Here is a 26,785-nt window from a genome sequence, read left to right on the forward strand (position 1 = left end):
GGCAAAGGGGAAGGGGTGTTGGGGGTGATAGAGGAGTGGAGCAGGGTGTCGCGGAGGGAGTGGTCCCTTCGGAATGCTGAAAGGGCAGGTGAGGGGAAGATGTGTTTGGTGGTGGGATCACGAAATGGAAGTGGAAGCTTGGCTGTCTCTCTTTGAACATGAAAACATAAGAATTAGGAGCAGGAGTAGGTCATACGGCCCCTCGAGCCTGTTCCGCCATTCAGTGAGATCATGGCTGATCTTTGACCTCCACTCCACTTTCTCGTCCGATCCCCATATCCCTTGATTCCCCTGGAAGTGCTAATTTTTCAACTTGCAGCATGAGTTTCCAGGATCTGAACCCTTTCTGTGTGCAATCAAACCACTTTGGGACACACAGGGATGTTCCCCATAATTGCTACCAGTGAAGTGATCCAGCAGGGAGTGAGACTTTACTTGAAGCTCTGCCTGCCAGCAATAAAATGGACATTCTTTAAAATGAAATCAAAGAAATTTGAGTGAAACTTAGGGCTAAAAATTCAGTTGGGTGCCGTTTGGGGCGCCAAGCTTGCCTGGGCGCCGGAATTACCGCTGCGAGCGGAGCCACTTGCGCCATCCCGATATTCAGTTTCTGCGCCCCAAACGGAAGTGGGCCGCTACTCGAGGCTCCCCGCGCCCCGCTTGGGGCGCTCAGCCTGAATATCGGCCCGCTAAGGGCCGCAGCGCCACACGCTGCGGCACGGCACGCTGCGGTACTGCAGGCCTTCCTCCCATTGTTAAAGGGGAGGTGCCTGCAACAGCGCGATCCCCGCTCGCGAGTGCCGGCAAATGAGCCCGGCACCAAGGAGAAGTGCCGGGCTCTCGGGAAACAGCCGGCAATGCCGCGGGGGGGGGGGGGAGTGATTTAGGAGGCCGGGGACGGAGGTGCTGGCAGGCGGCCGCCGAAAAAGCGGCCGCCCCGCACCTCCACCTTAACTAGCGCCACTACTGCCACAGGTAGGCCCTGTGAACCGGTCGTGATTTGCGACCGGCGTTAAAGAGGCGGGCGCGACCAAATATGGTCATCGGAGCGGGGTGCTGCGCACACCGATGACGTCATCGGTGGCGGCGCAGCGCTACAGGCTAACGTCGCCATTAGCGCCCCGCTAAATATCGCGGGAGGTGTGGCCAGTGGCGCTAAAGCCACTGAGTGCCCTCTTTGAGCGCAAACTGGTGGCGCAGCCCACTGAATTTCTAGGCCTTATTTTCTTCCATGAAAAAGGGGCAACACTCTAAGCAAAGAGTACTCTCCTTAGCCGTTCCGATATTTTAATGTAGTCTTTATCATGGCTTACTGCCCCATCTAGAATAATTTTACTTAGGGGAGAAGAATCGTCTGCTGCTCCTCAACAGCTGCTGAATTTTTTTTTTACTGTTTTAAAAATGATATGAACCTGCTATCACAAGCAGTTTTCCCTTTCCTGCTCGGTCTGTGCCTCCGACTTCCCCTTGCCATTGTCTCCATCTTCTCTGTCTCTCCAAGATCTCACACCTCCTGTTTCCATGGCTCTATAATCACTCCTCCCCATTCAAGCCTTGGTGTCCTGCTTCCACATCTGACCCTCTGGAATATCTCCCTCTCAGATCCATAACCCTTGTACACTTTCTCAATGCTGCTTTCAACTTGCCCTCCCTTTTCCACTTGCACCTTACCTGCCTCAAACTGCCAAATTTCATCCTCCCCATGACTGTTTCTAACTTGCTCTTCCATGATGCATCCTCTTGGCACCCTCATAGTAAGATAGGGAGGAGCAGTATGGTGCCTATCCTAGCACTATTGAAAACAACCATTGGAATTTCTCATATAATTTAAATTTGATCTTGTTAAAATCTTCGTAGTCACCTGAGCGCCATGAACTCCAAAAGACCCCACCGATTATTTTGTTCTGTAATGATACTATTGTCCAAAAAGAATTCTAAATTTAGATTTCAGCTTCACAGCAAAAAAACTTTCAATTCGTTGCTCATAATTATCATTTTTATTCTTTCAAGGCATGAACTGCCATGTGTAGATGTTAATGTTATTATTTTATGTGGCCAATTATATTAAATTTGGGCTTCTCCATATTCTCAAATCTTTTCCCCTACAGCAACTAATTAAGCTAAGCACTCACCATATTTCCTGATCCCTGACATATAAAAACCTTCAGACTGCAGGCTGTGTTGAGTTATTTTGTCAATGCTGATTTTGATAGATTTTGCATTAAAAATTAATTAGCAGACGTTAAGTTGATGGCTTTATGATGCCGCTTGTTTCTCCAAGATTACAAGTGGCTACGATTGAATGCTCCTTATTAGTGAAACTAAAGGTTTGCAAATCTTTCACAGCTTCGAAGCTCATACATCCAAAGATGTGCGGGTTAGGTTGATTGGCTATGATAAATTGACCCTTAGTGTTAGGGGGATTAAATATGTGGGGTTACGGGGATAGGGTGGGATATGTGTTGGTGTAGGGGTTACGGGGATCGGGTGGGATATGTGTCGGTGCAGGCTCAATGGGCCAAAATGGCCTCTATCTGCACTGTGGGGTTTCTGTGATTCTGTGTGACATGCCATTAGAATAAATATCAGAGTAAATCAGGTATCAAGAGATTTTGCTTCTAATATGTTACCATTTCTTATTTCCAAAGCTTGATCAATTACACAATGCATTTCGAATGCAACGGACTGTTAAAATAAAGATTCAAATATTTAAATTTGACAAGTAGTTCTTTTCAGGGTCACTTCATCATGATACATATAGTATTCCTATAATATACGCACTGCTCAAGTTCAGTATTGTGAACTAAAAATCATAAATGTTTCTTTTTAATTATAGACAGACACCAATTGACCAGTAGTTTCAAAAGGTAGCCTGGAGTAGCCTTCAATATGCACAGGAAGTGAAATGTGATGCAGCGAATTACTTAACAGCTTTTAAATGGTTCTGCTGTCAGCAAAAGAGCAGTCTACTTGCCACTAATTATTTGCAATAACGAAAAGTTATTTCAGCAGACAGGTGTCAAGGTTACAGCGCAATTTGTAGATGCTACTTATCGCGTAGCTGATGGGCAAATCAGCTGTCAGTCAAATATTGACTGGGAATGCAAGTAACCCGAGATAAAATGGATAATGCATCGGTTTGCACCTTTTCAGAAAATAGAGAAGTTATTTCCGACCTTATTGTCTCCGGCTAATACAAAACTTTGAAAATGATGAAATTGTCTATTTTTTTACTATGTTTTAGTTAGATGAGGCTATACTAAAATATTTGATTCCAATCAGACCGTTTTATGTTCAGCCACTGCATAAAGAAAATCAGCCTGCAACTAATGTGATTAAATCAATTTACTTAAGTAATTTAATAACGCGCTTAAGATGTAAGGCTCAATAATGCAATGCATCAAGGACGATTTCTAATGAGATAAAGCCGGGATTATCAGACGCAGTTATTGAAAGACTCCTTATCATCATGATAATTGATTACTTCAGGGACTGCGTCTTGCTCAGTTGATATTTGGCACACTGGGCTCAGATTATCAAAGCTACATGCTAAAATTCTGTTTCTTGTCTCTGAGCCTAAGCTTATCAATGAGTTATTTATTGCAGAGTCAGCATGAGTATACAACAAGAGCATTGATTGCTTGTGGCAACAAAATTATTTTACATGGTTAGAAAATGCATTAATGCAAAATAGTTTGACAGCAAAGTTGCAATAATCTATTTAGCCATTTTTTCTTTCTCTGGGCAAAATGTGCTGACTGCCATAAACATTGTCAGCTGCAATCAAAATGCAATGAAGACTCCATTTCTGTGAGCCCATTACAGTAACTATTGCTATAGCCTAGTAGTACTATAAAGATCTCGACAGATCCTGCTTTTAGTGCAAAATCCAAAAATGATACTTAAAATAATTGAAAGATATGAGCGTTCAGCATCATTACTTGCTTTAGTTCACTGTGTTTGCCTCAAAGGTAAAACTATGCTCACTTTACTGGTTTGTGTACTTTTTATGCAACTTTATAGATTTTATCCCCACTTGCTAATTTCACATACACTATTTCTTGCCGGAGCATCAGCTTGCTTATAAGTACTTCATCAACTGAGAATATGTTCTACTTTTCCATCCAGTATCAGTCACTTATTAATACATAGAAACATAGAAGATAGGAGCAGGAGTAGGCCATTCGGCCCCTCGAGCCATTCAATGAGATCATGGCCGATCATCCAAACTCAGTACCCTGTCCCTGCCTTCTCCCCATATCCCTTGATCCCTTTAGCCTTAAGAAATATATCTAACTCCTTCTTGAATATATTTAATGAATTGGCCTCAACTGCCTTCTGTGGTAGAGAATTCCACAGGTTCACCACTCTCTGGGTGAAGAAATTCCTCCTCATTCCTGTCCTAAATGGCTTACCCCTTATCCTTAGACCGTGACCCCTGGTTCTGGACTCCCCCGCCATTGGGAACATCCTTCCTGCATCTAGTCTATCTAGTCCTGTTAGAATTTTATAAGTTTCAATATTTGAATCCAGACACATGGGGGGAATTTTACTGCCAAAAAACAGGTGGGTTGGGATCAGATGGGAGGTTAAAGAGTTAAAAATCTGAATCCCAACCTGCCTCCAATATGCCCACTTCTGGTTTTAACGGCGACGGGCAGCCAACCCGCTCGCAGGAGGCTGGTTGACACTTTAAATATTATAATGAGGCTCCGTGCCTCATGTTGATCCACCATTCCAGCCTTTACAACAGCTTTCAAATGTAACACCTAATTACTTCCATTCTGCATTAAAAATTCCACTTGTTTCCATTGCCAAGCATTAGGTTTTTTTCTACTTGTAATTGTAAAGATTACTGTATTGCTGCAGTATGGGAGTGGTGGGTGGGGCGGGGGGCGGGAGGGATTGAGGAAGAAAAATAAACACTTTGCTACAACCTTTTAAAGACATTGTGGTATGAATCATCAAGTATATCAATATATTTGTAAAAATCAACATTTCATTGTGCAGTACACACGTCTGCTGCATATATGACAAATAAAATTGAATTGAATTGAATTGAATTGAATCACAATCTAAGTCTGTAGGAAATCCCACTTCCCAGTGTGTGAACTCCTCCCAATGTCTGGCAGGAGCTTGCATGGAATAATTTCCGGCACAGACACGATGGACTGAATGGCCTCCTTCTGTGCCGTCAACTTCTATGAATTAATGAGTGTTGAACTCTGAATTTTCCTGTCCCAAGCAGTGACAAATTAGAAAATGCATGCTAAGGTTTAAGTGACTTCAAATATCCTGAATTATTTATAATCAGCCCACTGTTTAATGAGTGAATTATTCTTGTCTTTACAAGGGATTAGAAGATTATCCAGGATCTTTATTGGCGTGTGTGTGGAATCATATTATATGATTCTTTCAAGTTTTCAATAAAAATTGCAAATTAGTGGCCTTGATTATTATTCCCAACCTGTGATTCAGAGTTGCATAAACCCTGAACTATAGCTTCAGTAAAGCTAAGTAAAAGAAGTATTAATGATCACTGCATTAGGCTCGTCCAACTGTAATTCTGTAGACATCAAAAATCGAAGCTCATGATCTAAACAAAAGATCTGGACATTTTGGAAACGGGAGTGGGACTAAGTGGATAACTCTTACAAAGAACCATCACAGGCATGACGGTCCAAATGGCCTGCTTCTGTGCTGTATGATTCTATGATTCTATTTGCAAAATGATAGCTAGTAACCAGGATTATATTACGCTTTGTCTTCAGTAACAGGGTTTGGATAGCTCCCACTGCTCCACATACCTGATTTGTGGACATGCACTTAAGATGACAAAAGTTTGTCACACTGGTGGATTTACAAATAGGAGTTTTCTTTTGGTTAAAAGTAAAATGTGGAATGAAACAAGCCTTTTAAAGATGTGGGAAACATGAGAAAACTGGGAAGTCTTGTGTGGGAAATTCCTGCTAACCTTCGTTACACCTGAAAACGTATGAATATTCAGTGACAAAAGGCTACCTTACAGATTAATTTAAACTGTCTAAAATTATGTATCTAAGATTAAAGACAAATGTAATCATGTCTACAAAATATAACAATGCTAATAGTGCCAAATAGCGTGGATTAGGTAAACATTTGAGCACTTTGTCAAAACTGTACACAAACAAATTGCATATGTAATGTGGCAATAATTTTATTTAGTGGCAGGAAGTGCATGTAGCCAGATGTGGAAGTGACTACACTTAAATGGAAATAGCATTATTTGTGGAAGGAGCAATGTGTTGTTCCCTGGAATGGATCAGAATGAATATCACTGCCTACATGTACAGCAAGAATACCACAAACTTCATAGAGATTCCAGTCACACCCATTGCCTGAGGAGTGTTAATTAAAGAACAGTAGGTGACTGACTATAAAGAACTTTGAAGTAAAATTAAATGTAATGATAACAGCGTGAGGAGTGAATTAGTGGGTATGGATTCGGTTTTGATTGCTAACATCCTAATTGTATTATTTTAGTTCCCAGAACTGGCTTCACGGGTTTCTGAGTTTTATCTCATGCTGATCAGAACTCCTGTATGCTCACAGCAGAACATCTTTTTTTGCAGGTTAGATTATGTGTAAAGGTGGACCTGGTCAAATCATGACATTGTGGTATGAATCATCAAGTATATCAATATCACAATCTAAATCTCAAAAATAGTAATACAAAATACCCATATTGACATGCCACTGCTTGGATGTTTATACCAAGTACAAACCCGATGTGGAACTTTTGTGGTTTTACACTGGTTTTGTTTTTATTTGGCTGGTATAGTACTATCTGCAAAGGGGACAGTAGTCCGGTGGCAATGGTACTGGACTTGGAAGTTGTGAAATTGAATTTGACAAGTCTGGTTTGTTGTAAAAAGCCCAACTGGGTTACTAACGTCCTTTAGGGATGGACTAACTCCCTGAACTGGCCTGGCCTATGTGTGATGCTACCCACACTATGTGGTTGATTCTTAATAACCTCAGGGAATCTGGACAATAAATACAGCCCTGTCAATGTTACTCACCCACTTCCCAAGAATGAATCAATCAATGCCAGTAGAGCTGAATGTTAATATTCTTTTAATTGTCTGTTACTATTGATCCACTTTCTTAGCTTGTTTTAAAGGAATGAATGGGAAGCTCTATTCCAGTTCATACTGTAGATACAAATCTTCAGATGAACTTTGAACTTGATTTCCTTTTGTCATTTGTCAGCTTACACTGAGGTTACAAAGTGGCAATATTTTTGATACTAATGCATCAGTAAAAGTACCAGAATCAATACAGAAATTGATCCATTTCTTGAAGTTGAGTGTTTGTAAACTTAATTTGACAATCATTGAAACTCACCATATCAGAATTGTATGAAATGCTAGGAAGAATATTGAATCATACAACCAAAAAAATTTACAGCAGAGAAGGAGGCCATTCGGCTCATCATGCCTGTATCAGCTCATCTATCTGAGAGCCCATTTCCTGGCCTTTTACCCATACCCTTTTACTGCATAAAGTTTTACACTGCTCAAGTCACATTGTGAGAGATTTTCCTGTGTTGTACATAGGCATAAATAATTGCTGAGGACATTGAGAAAAGTTGGGCAGGAAGAATCACATGTCCTTAAGGGAACCTGCTGATTTATAACCATTTAATTGATAGATGGAAGACCAGACATGCTCCATTATGGGTGTGCAATCCACCCTGCTCGATTTCCCTCTATGACTTCACTCAACTAAATAAATCTGCCCCATACTTCATAGCCTAACTGCACAACGAACAAAATTCCAGCACCAAATAATAATGATTCACCATAGTGAAAATAGAATATAAATATTTGTACTATAAGCAATATTTGGGATGTCTGTCAGTGGATCTTACTCGCGACTTTCATTATTTATGAAAAAAGTGAGATACTTTCTGGTACTATTATAGAATGATCGAATCACACAGTACAGAGTGAGGCCATTCGGCCCATCATGCCTGTGCTGGCTCTTTGAAAGAGCTGTCCAATTAGTCCCACTCCCCACCTCTGTTCCCGTAGCCCTTGATTACTTTGCTTCTACATAGTCTTGACAAGTGAACACAGCTCTCTCTCTCTTTGTTTTAGGTATCCTTTACAAAATAACATGATTCAATATCTGTTGATTTCAGGGTATCAGCAGCCTGTTCAGTTCCCTGAAGGTTGTGCGTCTTCTAAGACTTGGCCGCGTCGCCAGGAAGCTGGACCATTACCTGGAATATGGTGCTGCCGTGCTGGTTCTCCTGGTCTGTGTCTTTGGCTTAGTGGCTCATTGGCTCGCCTGCATATGGTACAGTATCGGGGACTACGAGGTCATCAATGAAGTCACCAACAGAATAAAAACAGACAGCTGGCTCTATCAGCTGGGACTAAGTATTGGAACGCCCTACCACTTTAATGCCAGTGGCACTGGACAGTGGGAAGGGGGACCCACAAAGGATTCACTGTATATATCTTCCCTTTACTTTACTATGACAAGCCTTACCACAATAGGATTTGGCAACATTGCTCCTACCACGGATGGGGAGAAGATATTTTCTGTGGCTATGATGATGGTTGGCTGTGAGTACATGTATTTTTTAATTACCATTAAAAAAGGGTTACCAAATGATTTTTAAAAAATGCTAGTATCCATTATGAGATAAGATGTCGTATTGGCCCAGATTTTGCTGGAGTGGGGCATCTCGCGACCTGCCCCATTAGTTAGACTTGTTCGTGCACGTTTAGGTTTTAACAGCCCAGAAATTCGGCTCGCCACGGGTGAGTACGCACAGGGTACTCACCCGTAGGCCGAATGGAAGTGCGGGTTTCCTGCATGCACTGCGCATGCGCGGGAAACCGGCACTTCCGATCCTCTGAACGAAGGGGTTCAGAGGTCGAACGCACGCACAGGGGAGGCTGTGCGTGCGCTTTGAACTTAGGTTTTTTTTGCAGGTTTTCACGCCTGTAGGATTTACACATTTAAAAAGCAGGCGTAAGGCCTGCTTTTTACAAGGTAAGTGGTCAATTAATTAAAATTAAAACATTTTTTCCACAGGTTTATTATTTTTAAATACTTTAAAGCAAGGTAAGTTTATTTTTAGCCCCGTTTTTTTATAAAATTATTTTTTTCAAAAATTTAAATTATTGTTTAAAATAGTTATTTAATGTAATTTGTAGTTTATTGAAAAAGTGTGATGTTTTAAATTTATTTGAAGGTTTAATGCTATTTTGAGGCCCGTAGTATTCATAAGTTTAGACAGGTCTTCCTGTCAATCTTATGAATGGGCTTTTCCCTCCTCCGATTGGCTGCCCATGGCTCACGTGATCCCAGGGGCTGCATCGCACTAACTACGCCCCTGGGACATGCAAGCACAGCACGCCGGCAGCTGGGCCAGGCCCCCGAGTGGAATTCCACGGGGCCCTACAGCTCAACTGCCGGCGCGCTAGGTAAGTGCAGGTCGGGGGCTTGCACCCGCGGGAAGCCCCCGACCCGAATTTCTGGGCCAACATGTTTTGCCCACAAAGTTGCTGGAAGTGTGAGCTGACAACGGCACAGCGAGGACAACAGGGCATCTGGGATCTTGGTGAACAACGGGACAGACAGTGTATCTCCTTAACCAACGGGATTAAAGTATTGAGAAATAAACAGAGGAAGGACTGAGAAGGAAGGTGATTTTGAGTGGGTGACTTGAATGTTAAATCAGATACAGAAAGAGAAATAGAGAGAGAAAGAAAGACTGGATTAAGAAAGAAAAAAAAGGGACAGTGGAAAAAGTAAGAAAATAAATTTAAAATTTAAAATTTGACTTTTTAAAATCTCTAAACAATTTTGAAGGAATGAGACTCCGTACTTTTAATTGTTCACTTCCTGGGCAAGAGAGGTTGATTGGCAGTCATTAACATTCATCACATAGGTAAAAGGTATTTACACTGTTAATTACTAGACTTAACTTTCTGTGACGAGTTTAATTGGCAATCAATGTGCAAAGCAGCAACTTCATGAAAATCACAAGGAGGTTAAGGGTGAGATGCCATTTTCGCGAAGCGGCAACTTGTAACGATTTGCAATTCGTGGGGTATCTCTTCCTCGCCACAAGCTACTGGCCGATTTGTACATTAATAATGGCTTGTGTCGTTCACACGCGTTACTTTTTCAGAAAATTCTGGGCCATTATATTGCACACAGTGTTAGCGAAATGCTGTTAAACAATTATCTATTCTACAACATCATATTCTACCCAGCAGTTCTAAAAAAAACAATTTTGTTAAAATATATTATAACATTTATTATGATGATTAGAAGCAACATTATCAAACCATTAGTATCATTCAGCATATTCATGTGGCCTGTCATTACTGATAGGTACTTCAGAAACAAAGCTGATGAAAGCTTTTTTGCTGTTTGTTATATGGCTGTAACCATAGTAACCTGAATTGCCAGGTAATAAGTGCTTTAAAGCTATTTTGGAAAGTAGGGTTTATGGAGTTACACAATGTTTTACTATCTCATAGTTTTAAAATAATTATTATAATATATAGGTATAGCATCATCCATAGACAATGCATTGAAATATAATTTTAGAAGTTTTACTTGGTAGGTAGAAACTTGGACACCAATAGAAATACTAGGTTGAGGCAATTGAGTTGAAGATTTAATAGCTACGTATGATGTTGGCTTATAAATATTTATGTTATCCCAAATCACATTTCAAAACAAATCTAATTTTAACTCCAAGACCTATCTTACAAACGGACTTTTCTTAATGTCACCATTGGCATCATTCCACTGTAAAGAGCTGTTGAATAATTAGTCATTACTCACCACCATGTTATGTCTGTGGCCAGGACTGGACGATTCCCCCAACTGATTCTGACACTTATACAAGTATTTGATAGCTGCTTCAACTCACTGGCCCGGAATTTACGGGGCCTATTTAAAATGGAGATGAGGAGGAATTTCTTCTCTCCGAGGGTCGTGAATCTTTGGAATTCTCTACCCCAGAGAGATGTGGAGGCGGAGTCATTGAATATATTCAAGGCGGAGATAGACAAATCTTTGAGCTACAGGGGAGTCAAGGGTTATGGGGAGTGGGCGGGAAAGTGGAGTTGAGGCCAAGCTCAGATCAGCCATGGTCTCATTAAAATGGTGGAGCAGGCTCGCAGGGCCAAATGGCCTACTCCTGCTCCTATTTCTTATGTTCTTATGATGGTGCACAGCGTACGTCGTCGTAAGTGCTGTGAATGACCCTGCAAGTTCCGAGTTTCTGTATGCGATGCGCATGCGCAAAAACCCGGAACTTGCGATCTGTCAAATTTCGCTTGGCCAGATCCACCGCATCCGCTGTAAATTCACTTTCGCTGGCGCAGAGTTGGGCTATTTGCACAACCACTGCCCAGCGAATGCCCACGAAACCCTTACACCTGGTAAAAGCAGGCGTAGGGCCTTCTTTTACCAGCGTAAGGGTTAAAATAAATGTTGAAATAAATTTTTAAAAATGATTTTAAACATTCACATACATTTAAAATTAGTTTAGGTAAATTTTGTCCTGTTTAAAAATGTTTAAATTTTTTTTTTTAATTAAATTTTTATTTTAATGTTTAATTAAAGGGTATTTTAATTCATTTTGAACCTGAGATCATTTATTTTTATTTAAGTGGAGTGAAATTGTATTTATTAGGTGATTTCTATTATGCTTATGGGGATTCCGTACGAACATACAAACACGCGAATTAGGAGCAGGAGTAGGCCATTCGGCCCCTCGAGCCTGCTCCGCCATTCAATAAGATCATGGCTGATCTGATTACTCCTCATTCCCGCCTACCCCCGATAACCTTTCACCCCCTTGCTTACCAAGAATATCTACCTCTGTCTTAAAAATATTCAAAGACTCTACTTCCACCGCCCTCTGAGGAAGAGAGTGCCAAAGACTCACGACCCTCTGAGAAAAAAATTCTCCTCATCTCTGTCTTAAATGGGCGACCCCTTATTTTTAAACAGTGACCCCTAGTTCTAGATTCTCCTACAAGAGGACATGTCCTCTCCACATCCACCCCGTCAAGACCCCTCAGGATCTAATGGGGCAGAAATTCCAATCCCTACAGGTGTGCACGCGCTGTGTACTCACCCGTAGGGACATTGGAAATGCCGGTTTCAGGCATGCACTGCGCATGCGCTGGAAACCGGCATTTCCGATCTGTCAAGAAAGCTCTTGACAGATCCTCCGGCTGCGCTGGAGCAGGGCCCCTGCGGGCGGATAGTTCCGTTTTTTGGAGACCCTCTGCCCGCAGAAAACACTTACAATTCTTGCGCCTGTTAAAAGCAGGCGCAAGGCCTGCTTTTACCAGGATAAGAATTGAAAAAAGTTTAAAAAAAAGTTTCCATTGATTTATCATTTAAAAATAGAAAGGTTAGTTTATTTTTAGCCCCGTTAAAAACGTTAATTACTTTTTTCAAAAATTTAAATTTTTGTTTATAATAGTTAATTTATGTAATTTCAAGTCATTTTAAAAATGTGATTTAAAAAAAAATTTATTTGAAGTTTTACTATGTTTTGGGGTGATCTCTATTCATATATTTGACAGGTCTTCCTGTCAAATCTATGAATGGAGATTTCCTCCTCTGATTGGCTCCCCGTGGCCCACGTGATCCCAGGGATGCTGCGAACCGCCTGCGCCTCTGGGATACGTGGGCCCTGCAGTTTGGAGAGGCCCAGGTAAAGAACTCTGCGCCTCCCGGGAGCCCTCCGGTCCAAGCGCAGATTTTTCCAAATCGCAGCCCTCCGCCAGCGGGAGGCCTGCAAACGGAATTTCTGGGCCTATATGTTTCAATCAAGTCACCTCTTACTCTTCTAAACTCCAGCGGATACAAGCCTAGCCTGTCCAACCTTTCCTCATAAGACAACCCGTACGGAAATGGAATCCCCATAAGCATAATAGGAAACTCCCTTTTTCATTGGTTGGCCTGGCCCACGTGATCCCAGGGACACTTGCGAACCGCATGCGCCCCTGGGATGTGTGGGCCTTTACGCAGGCGAATGCCTGCAGGCCCAGGAGCGGAACAATCCGAAGCTCCGGAGACACAAGTTAAGTATGTAGGTTTCTTTCGGTTCGGAGGCACACGAGGGCGGCAAGCCTCCGACTGCAATTTCCAGGCCACTGTTTCTGAGGGTATCTTTGTAAATGCAGCAGCATCTATCTGCAGTATTGATCAGGTCACCGTAGGTCACTGTGAAATAATGGCCTGGAGTAGGTAGCCCTTGCTGTCCTTTCGGTTGGATTTGAAGTAATATTTCTGTAATGAGCTGTGTGTACTGACTGTGTCTCAGTTTGTGTTATCGTAATCTATGCTTGCTGTTATATAGAAAAGTAGAGAGTACATCAGCGTTGTAGATCTTAAACTTGTTCTTGATTGATGCTGAATTGACCATTCGAGTTAATCAGAAGTAGCTGCTGCCTTGGCTCTTGTCGTGTATCTCTCATGAAAATTGTGAGAATGATAACAGGATTTTCCAGATGAAGCATCTCCAGGTGAGTAACTAATAAAAAAATATATAATTTGATGTATCACTATTTTTGATTTCTTACATGGCTTTAAAAGCACAAAAGGATTGGGGCGTGAAAAGGGCATTTAGCATATCCAGCTCAATCGATCATCCAAGCGCCGATTCCTCACCTTATCTGACTATTTACACCTTTTTACTGTCTGAACCTCATATCTATATATATACTATATATATGACAATATAATTTTTGTTTTAAATTTATTTCCATTGCTGTCTATACTTGATCTGATGATAGCAATCCTGATACAGATACTGGAGTGAAGCACTGCCTCTTGTAGATTTTGATACAAGTCTCAATCAATTGGAATTCTCTTTCAACCTCCCAGATAACTGAATAGAGTCTGCTTTATGATTGGTAGTGTAATGTGTCCTTATTTCAGAATGGGAAAAGTCCATATACAGTAATACTGGAGTTCCACATCTACAAAAAAATAATTCAGGGCTTTTTGAGCAGTCAAACCAAAGCTAATTACTCAGTTTACTCCTCTGTGCAGGCGCTTGTGGTGCATTGTCTAGGTAAAGGATGTCAATGCCGAGGAAACGATGTCATCATGAAACATTCCCATGCCAAGGAGGGCACTGCTTAGCTCAGTGCTTCTAAAGGCTGCTACACAAATGTATGTTAAAAAATAACTTAGAAGAGCACCCCATAACTTACCGTCAAGACACTTCAAGCCTCACCTTAATTTTATGATCTGCCTAAATGGGATTACATTATTGACATTTGGGGTTTTAATTATATTGGTAATTTTTTTTTACCTTACTGGGTTTTAATTTAAAAGAAGAAACTAACACTATGGCTCTGATTTTCGGCCTGTTTGGGAAATGGTCGGGTTTCCCTAAATGTGGGGTTTCTGACACACGTAAAAAAGTGTCAGCCAGCTCCACACAATTTTCCCTCAATTGGCCAATTAATTCCCAGCATGTGGGAAGCCTTGCTAATTGTTTAAATCGAGTCAGAAATCCCCACAGAATGATGTCATAATTCGTGGTGCTTTCAAAGTGTCCAGCAAGCTTCTCCACCTCTGCAGGCTTCTCAACCACTCTTGCACAATGGCAGAGGAGCCTGCACCAGCTGCTGCCAGCGGCAGAGGCCGAGGTGCGGCCAAATTGAACGAGACGTCATTGCAGACCTTGGTGGATGGGGTAAGGGCCCACAGGGAGGTCCTCTACCCTCGCTCAGGGAGGAAGAGGCCTCCCAAAGAGTCCACAGCTGCCTGGATGGAGGTGGCAGCAGAGGTAAACTCTCTGGGTGTCACCCGTCGCACCTGGCTGCAGTGCAGGAAGTGCTTCCATGACCTTCACCGCACAGGGAAAGCAAGTATGAAGTTTCCATCGCCCTCAACCTCATCCCCATTGCCTTTCCCCAACAGCACTCAGCTTCAGCAATCTCCTCTTCCACATCCCACTTCACAGTCACATCCATGCACCCTTACCCATTCCGTCTCTCTCTATGCTCACATTCACAGAACTATTCCACCATCCAGTCTTGTAAATAGTTTTAATGGCATCATTTTCCTGCACATAAAAAATCTGGTGCCAGCTGCTGCAGTTATGGCGTCTGTCATTTGGCGAATGGGGATGTCACATAGAGGCCTTAGGATAACTTGCAGCTGACTGCAAGCTGGTCAAAGTTGTTGGAAAGTGCAGGCATGGCCAATGTCCATGGTCAGGTCAGAAGCAGTGAGGCTGCAGTGTTTGATGTATCAGACTACGCAAATCTGCCCAGGATGAGTGCGTTCCTTGCATTCCGCCCAGCAATGTTCTCGCGCACTGGTGCCGCTGGTTGGCGGGCCTCTGCAGGATGCTCGTTTCTGACCTCCTCCTCCTCCTCCTCCTCAGGATCATCCTCAGCATCATCCTCATCCGAGGCGGCTCTGTGAGAAGCCTCTTGGTCCTGCGGAATCTGCAAGCCACGACGCTGTGCCATGCTGTGAAGCACACAGCATACCACAACGATTTTGGAAACCCTGGCTGATGAGTACTGTAGGGCTCCACCTGATCTATCGAGGCATCTGAAGCGCATCTTCAGCAATCCGATGGTTTGCTCGATAATGCATCTGGTGGTAATGTGGCTGGAGTTGTAGCGCTCCTCAGCTTCGCTGGCTGGTCTCCTCAACGGCGTCATTAGCCAAGAGCGCAGGGGATATCCCTTGTCTCCAAGTAGCCTTGAAGTTCGTTTGGCGGACTGAATAGCGGAGGCACAGTAGACTGGCGCAGTATGAAGGAGTCATGGCAGCTGCCAGGGAACCTGGCACAAACATGCAAAATCACCTTCTTGTGGTAACACACCAGCTGAACGTTAAGGGAGTGGAAGCCCTTGCGGTTGACAAAAACTCCTGGATTGTGGTGGGGTGCCCTAAGGGCCACATGTGTGCAGTCAATGATGCCCTGCACCCTTGGAAAGTCTGCCAGCTGTGCGAATCCATGCGCCCTCACACTTGGGCGATTCCGGGTGAAATGGATGTGATTGTGCGCGAGGGCAAAGAGGGCATCGGTTACCTGCGTGATGCATGTGTGTGCGGCCGCCTGGGAGATGCCTCTGATGTCTGCTGCTGATCCCTGGAAGGAGCCTGAGGCATAAAAATTGAGTGCGGTGGTGACTTTGATGGCCACTGGTAAGGAGTGTGGACCTGGTGCTCTGGGCTCCAGGTCTTGCCGCAGCATTGCGCAGATGTCAGTCACAACCTCTCGCGAAAGTCGGAGCCGCCTCTGGCACTGCTGCTCAGTCATGTTGAGGTAGCTGACCCTGTGTCTGTAGACCCTGTTTGGGGTGTATCTCCTGCGCCGACGGCCTTCCATGCGCTGACCCCTTCTGGCCTGTGCTGCCTCAGGTGGGTGAGCCGCAGCCTGCTGCTCCTGCTGGTGCGGCTGGTGTTGCTGTTGCTGGAGTTGCTCCAGCCTCCTCTGCTGTTGGAGATCCTCCAATGCCAGGAAGGGAAGGTACCAAAGGCCTCCCATGCTTCTGACAGATGCCTCCGTTGAGGAGGTGCTGAGTTAGAGTGGTGAAAGGGGCTTCCCAGGAGCTCACACTGGTGAAGTGTGTGAGGCTCCAACTTTCTGCAGCTGCTCCTGAGGCTTCAAAAAGATCCCCCAAGCCTTCATCAACAAGATCCTGCAGCCTGCACATGCTGCCTATTTAAATCTCTTCAGCCCTCAGCGACCTGCTGCTGCAAACAAGCAAGCCAGCTGTTTTCACACCAGCTCTCATCGGCGGGGTTCCCCGCAGGCGTGTTTCACGTGGGGAAAGCCCCAAAGTCGCAACTGCCCCGGAAAATCTTCCTCAACAAGGTGATCATTGGTGATTAGTGCTCTGACGAGCTGTCCCGCCAGCGGCGGCCGGGACTGAAGCGGGGCGTGGGGAAACGGCGGTCCGAAAGTCGGACGGGGCGGGGAATCAGGCGGGTGGGGAGGGGGGGGGTCCCGACCCACTTTTTCGGCGATTTTCGGCCCCCGGCCGCCGGAAAAGCCGCCTGATGGCAGCCAGAAAATCGGGGCCCATGATATTATGATGGTGCTAGTAGAAAATTAACATTATATCAGAGTAATAATACTGATCTCCTCATTGTACAAACAAATCAATAGCATTTATTGTAAAAAAAAGTAACAAAAGAAAGATCTTGCATTACATTGTGTCTTTCATGATCTCCGGACATCCTAAAGCATTTCACAACCAATAAGTTATGTAGTCATTTGTTTTGTAGGCAAATGAGCAAGATCCCATGAATATCAATGAGATGAATGACCAGTTAATCTGTCTTTTTGGTATTGATTGAGAGAGAAATGTTGGCTAGGACAACATCCCTGCTCTTCTTTGAATAGTGCCATGGGATCTTTTACAGGCATATGCGATTTAATGTTTCATTTGAAAGGCAGCACCAATTCAGTACCCACTCAATACTGCATGGAAGTCTCGGCCTAGATTATACACTCAACTACCTGAAATGGGCTTGAACCCAAAGCCTTCTGACTCAGAGGTGAGAGTGCTACCACTGGACAAAGATGACACAACAGCTCCTCCCCCCACACCCCACCACCCAATACCTCCTGAAAAGATGGCACTTAAGCCATTTTAGAATTTGCAGTGTTAAAATAGAATGTGCTCGAACAAATAATGACTTAATTATATCTCTCTCTACAACTTATGCTCCAGCTTGTTTATTATGATTCAGTGGCCAAGGTTTCTAGATTTCCACTGTGATCGCCATGGGTGGGATTAAGTGTCTATGGTGAGTACTTGTGAAGAAACTAAAAGTCTTCTGGAAATAACAATTTTAAAGAAATAGTTTGCCTTAGGCAAAATTGTTCACAGCAGAACAGTTAATACAGGAATCTGTCAGACGAACCTATATATGTTTTAGAACAATGGAAGTCCTATGTTACAATAGTTCTTCTTCTTAGGCAGTCCCTCCGAACTGAGGCTGACTTGTTTCCACACTAAAAATGAGTTCTCAGGTGACTAATGAGTCCAATGTCACAGGTGGGACAGACGGTGGTTGAAGGGGCGGGTGGGTGGGTTGCTTCGCTGACGTGCGCTCCTTCCACTGTTTGCGCTTGGCTTCCGCTTGCTCCCGGCGAAGAGACTCGAGGTGTTCGGTGCCTTCCCGGATGCTTCTCCTCCACTTTGTGCGGTCTTGGGCCAGGGATTCCCAGGCGTCGGTGGGGATGTTGCACTTTTTCAAGGAGGCTTTGAGGGTGTCCTTGAAGTGTTTCCTCTGCCCACCTGGGGCTCTCTTGCTGTGTCGGAGCTCCGAGTAGAGCGCTTGTTTTGGGAGACTCGTACCAGGCATGTGGATGATGTGGCCCATCCATCGGAGCTGATCGAGCGTGGTCAGAGCTTCGATGCTGGTGTGTTGGCCTGAGCGAGAACACTGACATTGGTGCGCCTGTCCTGCCAATGGATTTGCAGGATCTTGCGGAGGCAGCTTTGGTGGTATCTCTCCAGTGCTTTGAGGTGCCTGCTGTACATGGCCCATGTCTCTGAAGCATACAGCAGGGCGGATATCACTATTGCTCTGTAGACCATGAGCTTGGTGCTGGGTTTGAGGTCCTGGCTTCCTCAGGCGACCGAAGGCTGCACTGGCACACTGAAGGCGGTGTTGGACTTCGTCATTGACGTCTGCCCTTGTTGACAGTAGGCTCCCGAGGTATGGAAAGCGGTCCACGTTGTCCAAGGCCTCATCATAGATTTTGATAATCGGGGGGCAGCACTTTGTGGCGGGGGCAGGTTGGTAGAGGACCTTTGTCTTATGGATGTTTAGTTTAAGGCCCATGCTCTCGTACACTTCGGTGAAGGTGTTGACGATGGTTTGGAGTTCGACCTCCGAGTGTGCGCAGACGCAAGCGTCGTCTGCATACTATAATTCGATGACAGAGGATGGGACGACCTTGGATCTGGACTGGAGGTGACGGAGGTTGAACAGTTTCCCGTTTGTTCTGTAAATTAGCTCCACTCCAGCAGGGAGCTTACGAGGGTGAGATGGAGCATTGCAGCAAGGAAGATCAAGAAGAGTGTTGGTGCGATGACACAGCCTTGCTTGACCCTGGTCCATACGTGAATTGGGTCAGTGGTGGATCCATTGGTCAGGATCCACCACAGACCCAGCCCAGCATGAGGATGAAAAGGCCATCTGACAACTAAAGAACAACAAGGCCTCAGGAGCAGATGGAATCCCCGCCGAGGCGCTAAAATATGGCAGAGAAGCACTATTGGTGCGAATACATAACCTAATTTCTCTTATTTGGAAGGAGGAGAGCATGCCAGGGGTTCTCAGAGACGCCGTAATCGTGACCATCTTCAGGAAAGGTGACAAGTCCGATTGCAGTAATTACAGAGGAGTTCCCCTGCCGTCTGCCACAGGGAAAGTCATTGCAAGAATCCTCTTTAATCGTCTTCTCCCAATGGCTGAAGAGCTCCTCCCAAAGTCGCAATGTGGATTCTGCTCACTAAAGGGGACAATGGACATGATCTTCACCGTGCATCAATTACAAGAGAAATGCAGGGAACAGCACCAACCGCTGTACATGGCCTTCTTTGACCTCACATAGGCCTTCAACCCTGTCAACCATGAGGGATTATGGAGTGTCCTCCTTAAATTCTGCTGCCCTCAAAAGTTTGTCACCATCCTCCGCCTGCTTTACGACGACATGTAAGCCGTGTTACAACAGTTACTATACTTCAAAAGACGGTTGTAAAGCGCATTGGGACGTTGTGAGGTTGTGAAAGCTGCGATATAAATACAAGTCTTTCTTTTCAAGTCAAGTCTTTTATTTGCTTTCCAGGGTGTTAGTGGGGGAGGGGGAAGAGAGAGAGGGAAATAAAGGGAAAGGCTCCACTGGAGCCATTCATTTGGATGGGATGAAGGAACTATGCTAGCACACCACCTGCAGTTTTACCTCTCTTTACATAGCAGTGTGTTGTAGAACAGGTTCACTATTGCAACTGTCATAGTACTTGACCCAGACACAGCATAAAGTTGACTGCAGAGCATATAGTGGTAGAGGTAGGTTGGCCAACTGAGGGGGTCGAACTCGAGATGCGGCCGACTTGGCAGGAAGGGGACTGATCTGGGAACTGGAAAACGCAGGCATACCTTGTCCGAAGGCCGAACCAGGAACCACACAGACTTGCAGGCCTAAACTGGAGGCTGAAGGCCGGTGACAGAGATTCCTGGGAGTGAAATGGAGTCTGTCCTCCAAAGCAGCTTTGGCCAACTTCAAAATGATTGGAGGGGGGTTGGCGGTGGGGGAATCATGGCCCCCTGATCCCCCCACTGGCTGCACTACTGAGAGTATCCTACCCTAAATTTAAGAAAAGCAATAATATAATAGTTGATTACCCATGGTGTTGCACATGGGGAGTGAAGACCTAGTGCAATATTCAGGTCAAGCAGGGTTGGAGGGCAAAGGAAATGTTTTAGAACCTGAGTTACCAGCGTAGCTCTGGAGCGAATAGGAGGTGCAAAATGTTGGTTTCCATGAGGCAACAAATAAGGTATAAAACCAAAATATTTAGAATCAGGTGTTAAATATCCTCATGTTTGTATTTTTAAGGCGAACACAGATTTTTGTACAGAAAATCATCGCCCCAAACTTTCCTTCTCTTTTTCTGCTGATGTTAACATTACACAAGACAAGGCTGAAGCGTTTGCAACCATCTTCAGCCAGAAGTGCCGAGTGGATGATCCATATTGGCCTCCTGCTGAGGTCCCCACCATCACAGAAGCCAGTCTTCAGCCAATTCGATTCACTCCACGTGATATGAAGAAACGGCTCAGCACACTGGATACAGTGCTGAAGACTTGTGCTCCAGAACTAGCCGCACCTCTAGCCAAGCTGTTCCAGTACAGCTACAACACTGGCATCTATCCGACAATGTGGAAAACTGCCCAGGTATGTCTTGTCCACAAAAAGCACGACAAATCCAATCCGGCCATTTACCGCCCCATCAGTCCATGCTCAATCATCAGCAAAGTGATTGAAGGTGTCATCGACAATGCTATCAAGCGGCACTTACTCACCAATAATCTGCTCACTGATGTCCAGTTTGGGTTCTGCCAAGACCACTCGGCTCCCGACCTCATTACAGCCTTGGTCCAAACATGGACAAAGGAGCTGAATTCCAGAGGTGAGGTGAGAGTGACTGCCCTTGACATCAAGGCAGCATTTGACTGAGTGTGTCATCAAGGAGCCCCAGTAAAACTGAACTCAATGGGAATCGGGGGGAAAACGCTCCACTGGCTGGCGTTATACCTAGCACAAAGGAAGATGGTTGTGATGTTTGAAGATCAATCATCACAGCTCCAGGACATATAAAACATAGAAACATAGAAGATAGGAGCAGGAGTAGGCCATTCGGCCCCTCGAGCCTGCTCCGCCATTTAATGAGATCATGGCTGATCATCCAAATTCAGTACCCTGTCCCTGCTTTCTCCCCATATCCCTTGATCCCTTTAGCCTTAAGAAATATATCTAACTCCTTCTTGAATATATTTAATGAATTGGCCTCAACTGCCTTCTGTGGTAGAGAATTCCACAGGTTCACCACTCTCTGGGTGAAGAAATTCCTCCTCATCTCTGTCCTAAATGGCTTACCCCTTATCCTTAGACTGTGACCCCTGGTTCTGGACTCCCCCGCCACCGGGAACATCCTTCCTGCATCTAGTCTGTCTAGTCCTGTTAGAATTTTATAAGTTTCAATGAGATCCCCTCTCATTCTTCTAAACTCTAGCGAATATAAGCCTAATCGACCCAATCTCTCTTCATACGTTATTCCTGCCATCCCAGGTATCAGTCTGGTGAAGCTTTGCTGCACTCCCTCCATGGCAAGAACATCCTTCCTCAGATAAGGCGACCAAAACTGCACACAATACTCAAGGTGTGGTCTCACCAAGGCCCTGTACAAATGCAGCAAGACGTCCTTGCTCCTGTACTCGAATCCTCTCACTATGAAGGCCAACATAACATTTGCCTTCTTAACCGCCTGCTGCACCTGCATGCTTACCTTCAGCGACTGGTGCACAAGGACACCCAGGTATCATTGCACTTCCCCTTTTCCCAATCTATTGCCGTTCAGATAATAATCTGTCTTCCTGTTTTTGCCACCAATAACCTCGCAATTATCCACATTATACTACATCTGCCATGCATCTGCCCAATCACCCAACCTATCCAAATCATACTGGAGTTTCTCTGCATCCTCCGCACAGCACACACGCCCACCCAGCTTTGTGTCGTCTGCAAACTTGGAGATATTACATCTAGTTCCCTCGTCTAGATCATTAATATATATTGTGAATAGCTGGGGTCCTAGCACCGATCCCTGCGGTACCCCACTAGTCACTGCCTGCCACTTGGAAAAAGACCCATTTATTCCAACTCTTTGCTTCCTGACTGCAGCCAGTTCTCTCTCCAAGTCAGTACCTTACCCCCAATCCCATGTGCTTTAACTTTGCATGCCAATCTCTTATGTGGGACCTTATCGAAAGCCTTCTGAAAGTCCAAATACTCCACATCCACTGGTTCTCCCTTATCTATTCTACCAGTTACATCCTCAAAAAATTCCAGTAGATTAGTCAAGCATGATTTACCTTTTGTAAATCCATGTTGATTTTGTCCGATCCTGTCACTGTTTTCCAAGTGCTCTGCTATTACATCTTTTATAATGGACTCCAGCATTTTTCCCCACTACCGATGTCAGGCTTACCGGTCTGTAATTCCCCGCTTTCTCTCTACCACATTTTTTAAATAGTGGGGTTACATTAGCAACCCTCCAATCCATGGGAACTATTCCAGAGTCTATAGAATTTTGGAAGTTGACCAGCAATGCATCTACTATTTCTAGGGCCACTTCCTTAAGTACCCTAGGATGTAGATTATCAGGCCCTGGGGATTTATTGGCCTTCAATGCCATCAATTTCCGTAACACCATTTCCCTACAAGTATTGATTTCATTCAATTCCTCACTCTCATTAGACCCTATGTTCCCCGACATCTCTGGAAGATTATTTGTGTCCTCCTTTGTGAAGACAGAACCAAAGTATGTATTTAATTGGTCTGCCATTTCTTTGTTCCCCATTATAAATTTCCCTCATTCTGACTGCAAGGGACTATGCTTGACTTCACCAATCTTTTTCTCTTCACATATCCATAGAAGCTTTTACAGTCAGCTTTTATGTTCCTTGCAAGCTTACTCTCATATTCTATTTTCCCCCTCTTAATTAATCCCTTTGTCCTCCTTTGCTGAATCCTAAACTGCTCCCAATCCTCAGGTTTGCTGCTTTTTCTGGCCAATTTATATATCCTCTCCTTGGATCTTATGCTATCCCTAATTTCCCTTGATAGCCACGATTGAGTCACCTTTTTTGTTTTATTTTTATGCCTAACAGGGATGAACAAATTCTGTAGTTTATCCATGCGATCTTTAAATGTTTACCATTGCCTATCCACTGTCAACCCTTTAAGTAACGCTCCCCAATCCATCCTAGCCAACTCGCGCCTCATTCCATCGTAGTTTCCTTTATTTAAATTCAGTACCCTAGTCTCTGAGTCAACTACTTCACTCTCCATTTTAATGAAGAATTCGATCATATTATGATCGCTCCTCCCCAAGGAGCCTCGCACAACAACATTGCTAATTAATCCTTTCTCATGACATAATACCCAGTCTAAGATGGCCTGATCTCTAGTTGGTTCCTCGACATATTGGTCCAGGAAACCATCCCGTATACACTCTAGGAATTCCTCCTCCACAGTATTGTTACTAATTTGGTTAGGCCAATCTATATGTAGATTAAAGTCACCCATGATAACTGCTGTGTCCTTATTGCACGCATCTCTAATTTCCCGTTTAATGCCATCCCCAACCTCAGCATTATTGTTTGGGTGTCTGTATACAACTCCCACTAACGTTTTCTGCCCCTTGGTATTTCTCAGCTCTACCCATACAAATTCCACATCATCAGACCTAATATCGTTCCTTACTATTGTGTTAATCTCCTCTTTAACCAGCAATGCTACCCCACCTCCTTTTCCTTTTTGCCTATCCTTCCTGAATATTGAATACCCCTCGATGTTGAATTCCCAGCCTTGGTCACCCTGGAGCCATGTCTCCGTAATTCCAATTACCTCATATCCATTTACATCTATTTGCGCAGCTAATTCATCCACCTTATTACGAATCCTCCTCGCATTAAGACACAAAGCCTTCAGGCTTGTTTTTTTAACACTCTCTTAGTCGTTTTAGAATTATTATTTACTGTAGCCCTGTTTGATTTACACCCTTGATTTCTTTGCCTTCCACTTTTGCTTTTCTCCTTCCTGTCTTTTGTTTCTACCCTTGCTACCCTTTCCTCTGTCTCCCTGCACAGGCTCCCAACCCCCTGCCCTTTTAGTTTAAACCCTCCACAACAGCACTAGAAAATACTCCCCCTAGGACATCAGTCCCGGTTCCGCTCAGGTGCAAACTGTCCAGTTTGTACTGCTCCTACCTCCCCCAGAACCGGTTCCAATGTCCCAGGAATTTGAATCCCCCCCCTTGCACCATTCCTCTAGCCACATATTCATCTGAAATAATCTTCTATTTCTACTCTGACTAGCACGTGGCACTGGTAGCAATCCTTTGAGGTCCTATTTTTTAATTTACCTCCTAACTCCCTATATTCAGCTTTTAGGACTTCATCCCGGTTTTTACCTATATCATTGGTGTAGTGTATGTACCTTTAAGAGAGAACTACTTTTACAGCTCCTGTATACTGTAGTACCGGCAGTGACCACACCTGTATATAAGCCTTGAGCATGCCTCTGTACCCCCAGTCTTGAGACTACCCTACTCCAGTAAATACCTGTTGATTGTTAAGTTACATCATCCGTGTAGTTATTGAAAAACATCATACTCTCAGAATCACGGATCTAACAGTGGCGACGAGTGTTGATTCGAATCTACCTGCAACTCTGCATTTCCCTTCGAGGATTCGCTCCGGGAGGGCGGTGGAAGAAAGTCGAGGCCAGAAGCACGGGCGTCGACCACAAGCAACCGCCCAGTCGTCCGGCAGAGAGTGAACATCGCAGGGGAGGCTCTGGAGAGCCGGGCTTGGTTCCCCAGCCACGACAATCAGCAACAGACTGACGACAGGTACAGCGCAGACCCTTCCCGGACAGCGGCGGCTGGAGCTGACCGACGGCAGAGAAAAAGCCGAGCAGCGTCGACGGGGTAAGATAGAGGGTGAAGCACACAGGGCGCAGCCGGGGGTTGAAAACCGAGCGGCGTCGAGGAAAAACAAAAAGGAGAGAGAGGGTAAAGCAGCAGCCGGGTTCAGGACCGAGCGGCGGAAACGGGAAAGGCGCACAGAAAAAAAAAATGCGCAGAGCACAGCCAGGGCTCAAGGGCTGAACAGTGTCCACGGGGAGAAGAAGGGAGAGCGCGGGAGACGCCATTTTTAGAAGCTGCAGCGGAGAAGAAGGGCGAGCGTGGGAAGAAAGGAAAGCGCAGGAGACGCCATTTTGTGCCAGCGGAGAAGAAGGGAAAGCGCGGGAGATGCCATTTTGGACAGTTAAATCACACCGAGGGATGCCGAAGAGTGGCAGTATCTCTACGTTCGACAATGAAGTCAAAGATTGGGCGACATATGTGGAACGTATTGCGGTGTACTGCAGGGCGAATGAAGTGCCAGATGCTAGGAAAGCACTGGTTTTGTTAAATTCCATGGGTGCAAAAACTTATGGGTTACTGCGAAACCTAATAACCCCAGAGAAGACCATGAATAAGAATTTCGAAAGCATAGTAGAAATCCTACAGGACCACTTAAACCCCACACCGCTGCTGATAGCAGAACGATTTAAGTTCCATAAAAGGAACCAACACAAAGACAAAAGCAATGCTGAGTACTTAACGGAACTGCGCAAGCTATCGAAACACTGCCAGTTTGGAGTGGGACTAGCAGATACGTTAAGGGACAAGTTTGTGTGTGGGCTTCAAAGTGAAGGAACCCAGAAATGGCTTCTATCAGAAAAGTATCTTAAGCTGGACAAGGCTTTCAGTATGGCAGTATCACATGAAGCAGCCGCAAGGGGCGCTGCAGAGATACAACGGAGACCGCAAGAATATGGCAACAATGAAATGTCCTATGGAACAGGGAAGTGTTATCGCTGCGGCAGAACAACACACGACCAGAAGGATTGTTGGTTCAAGGACCAAGTGTGCAGACAGTGTGGAAAAGCAGGACACATAGCAAGAGTCTGCAGGTCTGGGAAAAAAACCAACAGCAAGAAATCTCCACAGGAGAAGTACAAAAAGATACACAAGGTGATGGACAGTAGTTCTGACGAACAGAAAAGTGACACAGACTCCGGAAGCAAGGAGCTGGGTTGTCTGAAACTACATAAGGTAACCAAAATGGAGGATCACCAGACTATCTGGGTTACACTCAAGATAGACGGAGTCCAAGTGAAAATGGAATTGGACACAGGATCAGCCCTAACAGTCATAAACTAAAGGGACTACAAGCGGCTATTTTCACATATACCCTTGAAAGCTACAGAGATTATCTTGAAGACGTACACGGGGCAAAAAGTCTACCCCAAAGGAAAAATAAGGGTGAAAGTGATATACAAAGGCCAGGAAATACCTAAAATGGACTTATCTGTATTGCCAGATGGAGGACCACCACTGCTAGGACGTGAATGGATCCG

At 44.6% G+C, this 26,785-nt stretch overlaps 1 protein-coding gene across 1 annotated transcript in view; it reads left to right on the forward strand.

The window, feature by feature from the left end:
- The window catches only part of kcnh5b (potassium voltage-gated channel, subfamily H (eag-related), member 5b), a 553,929-nt gene that overhangs the window by 196,172 nt on the left and 330,972 nt on the right, over window positions 1-26,785 (forward strand). The window contains exon 7 of the mRNA XM_086002823.1: window positions 8,186-8,615. Within this exon, the coding sequence (XP_085858949.1) occupies window positions 8,186-8,615 (430 nt within the window). The remainder of the gene's footprint in view (window positions 1-8,185; window positions 8,616-26,785) is intronic.

This window comes from Somniosus microcephalus, chromosome 12 (assembly GCF_052327205.1).
Source record: "Somniosus microcephalus isolate GS21.2 chromosome 12, FLI_Smic_1.0, whole genome shotgun sequence".
Classification (NCBI taxonomy): domain Eukaryota; kingdom Metazoa; phylum Chordata; class Chondrichthyes; order Squaliformes; family Somniosidae; genus Somniosus; species Somniosus microcephalus.